The following is a 7,399-nucleotide window of genomic DNA, read 5'->3' as shown; positions in this document are numbered from 1 at the left end:
AAGTCGGCACTCTCACGTGATTTGAACCTGAAGAGGAAACCTCCTTATATACGCCTAAGTCAAACAAACTATGCTATAATTATGGCTTGAAACTCTGAGTCGCTGAGTCCACATCCTTATCATTGACTACCCTTGAAAAGTGGAGTAGACCAAGTCAAGCCGCCTTGATTCTGTTTGACGCTTGCGAGAATGTCTGGACTAAACGCACGTTCCATGGAGTTAGGTGACTAGAGGCTCTGCATGTACTATACAGAGGCTCTGTATGTACTATACAGAAGCTCTGTATGTACTATGTAGAGGCTCTGTGTCTGGAGTGTAGCTTTGCATCAAGCGCTTAAGCTTTATGGCGCTTAAGGCTTGATCATCCACGGAGATTGAGCGCCGACTCTTTATGTAAGATCCTCGACTCTTTGAGTAAGAGCTCTGGGTCTTGACTTCTTCTACATGAGAACTCTTAGTCTAGACTGCTTCTAAAGACTAAGTCTTATGGACTAGAGTAAGAGGCTTCTTACTTAGACTTTCATAAGGTGGGATCTAACATTCTCGAACCATATTTGTTCGCTTGCAAGAAGCACAAACCACATTCATCACAGATGCTATCTTGTCAAAAACTTTTCCAGTCTCGATGTGTTTATGTGCAACCGCCACAAGAAGTAACTGAAGTTGGTGAGCAAAACAATGGACATAATATGCTGAGCTATTTTCTCTCATGATTAAAGCTTTCAAACCATTGAATTGGCCATGCATATTGCTTGTTCCATCATAACCTTGGACTCTAACCTTTTTCAAACTCAAATCATGTTCAACAAATAAGAATTCAATCAAAGAATTAAGAGATAATGTATTTGTGTCCTTTACATGTAAAAGACCAATAAATCTTTCCTTAACAATCTCATATGTAACATATCGCAAAACCACGACCATTTGTTTCTTTTTAGATATGTCACTTGACTCGTCAACTAATAAGGAAAACATATCATCACCAATCTCTTGGAAAATATGTTTAAGTACCTCTTGTGCAAAGCAGTGAACAATATCTTTTTGAATACTTGGCACCACCATTAAATTATTCCCTGGAGCATTTTCTAATATAACCTTAACGACAACCTCATTTTGATCCCACATTAATTTTTTAATTCAAGAAATTTCCCCTATGAAGATACGTTTCTGACTCATCATGACCACGAAAAGGTAATGCACCATTCAACAAAAGTCTAGCAGCATCAACAGAAGCATTCAACCGAATACGATATTCATTCTTCTGAATATCACTTTGTTTATGTAACGCGACGAGAATTGATTGACCATGTCTCATTAGGTCCTCACATTTCTTGACAACTCTATTGTGGAAACTATTAATGTGGCCCACATGAGTAGTTAATCTCTCATTTTTATTTCAACTACTAAAGTCTTCCGTTAAAAAATCATCACTCCCACCTTGTCCACTACATTGATCTCTAAATAAGTAACAACATAAGCAAAAAACTTTATCTACTTTTAAACTATACTCCAAACAATTACCGAATTGATTAAACCAAGCCAGGTTAAAACTTCTTGCCTTGTTCCCAATTATTCTTCTTGGAAAGTTGTGATCACGTGGTTGACACGGTCCTTTAATCAAATAGTTTTATCTGATTTAATCTCTTTGATTAAGGTGGTATTGTAAAATTCTTTTCCTTTCAGCTGGATCTGATGGAAGATTATTCAAAGCAACTTTATAAGATTAAACAATAAAATCGACGTATGAGAGTGGTTTGTACAAATGATGGTGGTTTTCATTTGATAGCTCATATATATATATATATATATATATATATATATATATATATATATATATATATATATATATGCTTAAGTTGAATAATTGAAAACAAATTCATTACTATAATGCAAGAAACATATCTTTTGCAAAGTCCTATGGAAGCATAAAATTAAAAAACACATAGATCCAAACACTACCCAGCTTCTGTCAAAGTGTGAAAGGGATTTGAATTTAGAACACAAAATGCATATTTTTCAACATATATATCATGTTTACAGCTTCTTGTCTTTAGTCAGTGAAGAATACAAACAAACAACAAACAACAAAGAGGCATCCATACCTCTCACTCTCTCCATCTTCCCTTCAAACCTCTTTCAACAACCATTACCACAAAAAAGTTAATTAAACCACGTTACAGGTAAAAGTCATCATCCTTACTTATCTTATTGAGTAACATTTATAATCATCAAAATGGATTGTTATATGCGTCTTTTACCCGATTATTCTCTCTCACTTGCCGGATAAGATTCTTGATCATTGTTATGCTTCTTACCGTGTAAGATTTTTGGTCCTTTCGATGATCGCCCTGTAAACGCTTACATGTAAGATTTTGGCAAACATCTCTAAGTAAGATTTAAAACAAAAAGAGTTTTAGAAATCTAATCATTCAAAATGTCATATATGAATGAAAGCTAAGCTGCAGATAACAAACCCGTACACATATATGAGGAGCACTGTCATCATTCCGAAGACTAAAAGGATTCAGTTGAACCTCTTCGTCTACCCCGGGAACACAACCAACCTTGGCTTGGGAGCGGGAATAGCCATCTTGGAAGCCGAATCACTTAAAATTGGGAGCATAAGCCTGAGCGGAAATGACTTATTGCATAACGACTTGTAATTGAAGACTTTTAGAATTTATGCATTAACAAACATTACCACTTAGCAGTTGTTTGATTTGCTGTTTGAATGGGTTTCTATTAAGTTCTATATGAATAATGCTAACTCTATGGATTAATTTGTCTTTATAAACAGGAAGGGTTTTTCATAGATGGAATGTCTGTATTTTTTGATTGGGAGAGGCATGTTTAGGAGAAACTTGACTTTCTGCATAATGCTTCTCAAAAAGGTTACTGAAAAGCCACATTCTATATCATTAAGTCACTACTACTTATAGCAAAAGATGTTTTTAAAGAGTTTTTGGCTAAATGCTTTATAAGATAGCATGGATAATAGACTTTCAACATCCGCTGTTTGGTAATTACAGAAAGAGAAAGCATTCATTCTGTTATGTAAAGTAGTAGCAGAATTAGGTTCACTATATTAAAGCAACAGCTATGCATATCTGGATCATCCCTCATACAGCAAAAACAAAAGGGAAACATGAGAAAACATCTGGAAAAACCCCGAACCCTAACACCTTTTCACCTTCTACACTTCCATGCCGAAACTGAGAAAAGGGGTCTGTCTTGCCAACACATGACCACGCAGCCGTTCTCTTCTTTGATCCGACACCCATCACAACTATACCCTTGGAGCAATCTCCGAGCCTGCAAAAGAGCGTAATAGCTCAATGGCACGCACCCAAATCCAGCCAAATCAAGTCTTTGAACCCACTTATCGAGCTTTTCGTGCCTCTCCTTCCTCTCACCACCTTCACAAGCTATGATGTTCTTGATCTCCTCTCCGAATAACATCTTCTCCACCTTCAGTCTCTCCATTGAAGTTCGCGGTAACGTAGATTCCAAGCAGTCAAACAATGCAGCATAGAAGTATAAAGATTCGGAAAGTCTTTCCATCAGAGCGGATTTGTTGTGATTAGAATCTTGTTCTGATACCACCATGACCTTCGGTGACAAACCCCGCAAGGCGTTAAGAAATCCATCTATTTTTGTGGAAGTGACAGAAGGTGAAGATGAGGCCGTATCTTGACTTGGGCTATACCCATTGGCCAAATCTTTTTCAAGCAACTCTCCAAGAGGTTTTTGATTCACTTGGAGGACTCTTGGAAAATGGATCCCATTCGAGTTCTTGGAAGTTAATGATGACTTCGATTTCGCGACTTCATGGTCATCAGGTGCCAACAACGAATGAAGTTGTAGAACAGAGCTAATCGCTAACGCCTCACCTGTTTTAACATTCAATTTCTCGACATCAAGATTCTCTATTTTACTCACAATGGGATTGAACTGAAATGGGATATCCAACTTCTCGGCTTCTTCAATCAATACGCGCGCCATTTGGTCCAAAACCTCTTTCTGTTGATGAACACCCGTAATCCTCAAATGGGGCGGGCCTTCAGGGCGTGCACTCAAATCACGAAGGAGTGCACGCCACTGAGTAGGCTCGGAAGCATTTAGATCGACCACATGAACAATCTTCTCCCCTTCCATGGCTTCAATTATCACTTGATTAGCAATCACAAACGCTATCTTCAAGTAAGGAAAGTACTCGAAGAACATCCTCCTAACCAAAATGTTCTCCGAAGCAAACGATATCTTTGTGGAATTTAAAGCCTTATAAATGCCAGGCCATGTCTTGAGGATTCGGTTAGCAAGGGCTTCAGCGAAATATGAAGCAATTCGCTGCATTGTATCTCCTTCGGGAGACGAAAGGTGGGAGATTTGGTCAAGGGCAATGTTGGCATGTTCAAAGTTTCCTGAAGCTACATGTTTGGCACAAGTGAGTAATAGATGAATCAAACACAAACCCCTCTCCTCTGATTTGAGTTCTTTAAGCCATGGGTATGGCGATCCCATTGCAGGTGAAAGAGACATTGTTGGAAAGATTTGGTTTTGGACTGGTGTTGAAGTCACAGATGATGACCCATCATCTTGAAACATTGGAAACTAGAATTCAACTCTAATAACAACTGAACCCAAGTGTGAAATCAGATTTGATGTATTTAAATTGTACCAAAAAGTAGTAAATTGTGATGAACAGATTGGTTCAGATTACACATAAACAGATAGGATTTTTTGGCGAAACAGAATCAACAAGTAAATTGAAGAAAGAGCAGAGAAATGAGTAGTACCATGGGCAATCTTTGTGGAGGACAACTCGCCAAGCAATCCAAAGAACACAAGTTTCCTATTAGGTTTTCAAATCATCAAAACTCCATTTTCAAATCCCATGAATATACCCTAAATTCAATCACAGATTACGAGAGGGACTGGGGAGTAGAATTAAAGCTGAAGCAATCAAAAGAAGAGCAATTCCTTACTGGGTTTTCAAATTCATCAAAAACCCAATTCAAATCTCACGAAAACGCTCTCAATTGGAATGATTTTAGGACCTTCAAATGACTTTTGGGGGTTCTAGAGAAAGACAACATGAGGAGGAAAAGGTTGGGGGTTTGAATTAAACTCAACAAAACAGAAATTCCTTACTGGGTTCTCAAATTCATCAAAAATCCAGCTCCAATCTCACAACAATCCTCTCAATTGAAATCACAAACAACGTTAATTTAAAAAAAAGGAAGAGTTTGAGAGGGTTTTCAGAGAGAGAGAGAGAGAGAGAGAGGGTGAGGAACAGTTGGGATTTCAATGAATTAAAAGCTAGTCGTCAGTCAGTCAGGCGGTTTTCTTCTTTGATTCAAGGAACAGTGTGAATAAAAGAGCGATAGGAGACAAATGGCGTGAGATTTGTTTTTATCTTCACCGATTTTGTGTCGCTTAGTGTTGCAGGAGAATATGTGAATTTTGTGAAGACCAGTGCCCCTGTTCTATTTCCCTCAATTTGAATATAAGAAAAGCACTTTTGTCTTTCTTCCTCTATTCCAAAAGTGCTTTTTGCAAACATTTGTCTTCACTTAAGGTGGATAGGGAATCAAGTATACAACCAAACAGCAAGCCTCATGCCATTTTTTATACATTGTGTAATAACCATTGTGTTCAATTTTTAAATCATCCACGACAATTATAAAAAAACCACTAAGGGGTGTTTTGGATTATTTATAAAAACAATTTATTGATTTATTTTAGTGTGACATCGATAATAAGCACTTTTTAGTGTTCGGATAAACAGCTTATATCGGTGTCAAAACGGCAATAAGGAGTTTTTGAAGAAGTTAAACCATTTTAACTTATAATAAGTTGATAAAGACTTTTGTATAAAAACATTAGTTGTTTCTAATAAGCAATCTCAAACACCCCCTAAATTATCATTTGATGACCCAAAACAAGAAGAAAAAGGAACTATGTGTTAAGATATGTGTACCTTTTTTTAATCTTTTTCTAAAAAGAACATTTATAAAGAGACGAGGAAATGGTTCTTGCATATATGTAAGGATGTTCCGTTGGAAAACAAAATTGATTAGAAATCTGGGAAGTGCTTATAACATGTCATATATCCCTCTTTAGGATGAAGATTCCTCATGAATACACACATTCATGATCAATATTGATGTGTTATTACAACATTCATAATGAATAAACTGTCTGTATTAATGATGAATATGTCAGATATCACATTGTTAACGGTTCCTAATCAATTTTAGCTTATGGGAACTTGCCCCCATATATGTGTGTGTGTGTGTGTGTAATATATGCATGTTTCATGATATGTGGAATGGAGACGGAAGACTATGTGGAGTCTATATACGAGCTATGATACCATTTTTAAGTAATTGTAATACTTTGAATTTATTTTTAAAAGAACCCTTAAAAGGGGGAAATGAGGTTCTTACATATATCAAGGTTTGATGCCATGTGTCTAATCGAAGTGAGACTCCAACACCCCGTAGTTTGGTATATTTTTCTAATATAAGTACCGATAAATGATGTTGTAAGATGCTTATAATTATTGTACTTTCATAATAAGTTTGAAATTACAACCTCAACTTAAGAGGTGTTTGGTTGGAAGTGATAAGAGGTGGAGAATGTAAGTGGAAATCGTTACTCTTTTGATGCAATGGAATGAGCCATTACTAGATACAAAATAATGGAACAATCGTCAACAGATTGAGGATATGAAAGTCATTCTCATTTCTATTTTGAAATTGTGCCAACATCCTAATGACCTGAAACGAACCAAACAGCCCCTTAAATTCAAGAGTTGGGCATCATTAACAAAGGATTTTGACATATGCAAAATGTTGGCAACCAAAATTGGATTGATAATGTGTGTCATTTATGATTGGTCATAAATTTGAGAAGGAATCATGGGTTGTATCATGAAAAGGTGCAATAGAAGGTTGTACATTTAAGGTAACGTTATTAAATTTGGAATATTTGAAAAGATAAAAAGGAAATATAATTAGAGACAAAAGAGCTTTTGGAAATTGTTTTTGTCATTTCGTAATGTGGATGGGGAATCAAAGAGGGGTGGCCAAAACAACTTTTACTTTTGTTCTCCAACTACTTGCATCCCTCCAAACACCTCTTACCAAATCCAAACGCTAAATGCTTATCACCACCATTTACCCCCTTTCATTTATATATTATATATTTATATATATATATATATATATATATATAAAACGGTATAATTGTTTCAAATCAATTTCAACCATTTGTATATATAATCAATGGTTTAAATTAAATAGCCTCCTAAATTTGCTTTCAACCTTATTATAACTGATTTAATAATCTCTTTGGATTTCAAAATAAACAAAATTAAGGTCCAGATTTCGTTTGT

At 36.0% G+C, this 7,399-nt stretch overlaps 1 protein-coding gene and 1 pseudogene across 1 annotated transcript; both read right to left on the bottom strand.

Annotated features, from left to right (window-relative positions):
• Nucleotides 1–534: 534 nt before the first annotated feature.
• On the bottom strand, nucleotides 535–2,118 carry LOC112505994 (annotated as a pseudogene).
• Nucleotides 2,119–3,063: 945 nt separating this feature from the next.
• On the bottom strand, nucleotides 3,064–4,802 carry LOC112507948 (scarecrow-like protein 3). The gene has a single exon (XM_025112709.1). The coding sequence runs from the start codon at nucleotides 4,603–4,605 to the stop codon at nucleotides 3,187–3,189; it is 1,419 nt and encodes a 472-aa protein (XP_024968477.1). The 5' UTR covers nucleotides 4,606–4,802; the 3' UTR covers nucleotides 3,064–3,186.
• Between the last annotated feature and the right edge of the window lie 2,597 nt (nucleotides 4,803–7,399).

This window comes from Cynara cardunculus (assembly GCF_001531365.2).
Source record: "Cynara cardunculus var. scolymus isolate 2C chromosome LG 1, CcrdV1, whole genome shotgun sequence".
Taxonomy (NCBI): domain Eukaryota; kingdom Viridiplantae; phylum Streptophyta; class Magnoliopsida; order Asterales; family Asteraceae; genus Cynara; species Cynara cardunculus.
This window is presented reverse-complemented; position numbering and strand designations above follow the sequence as displayed.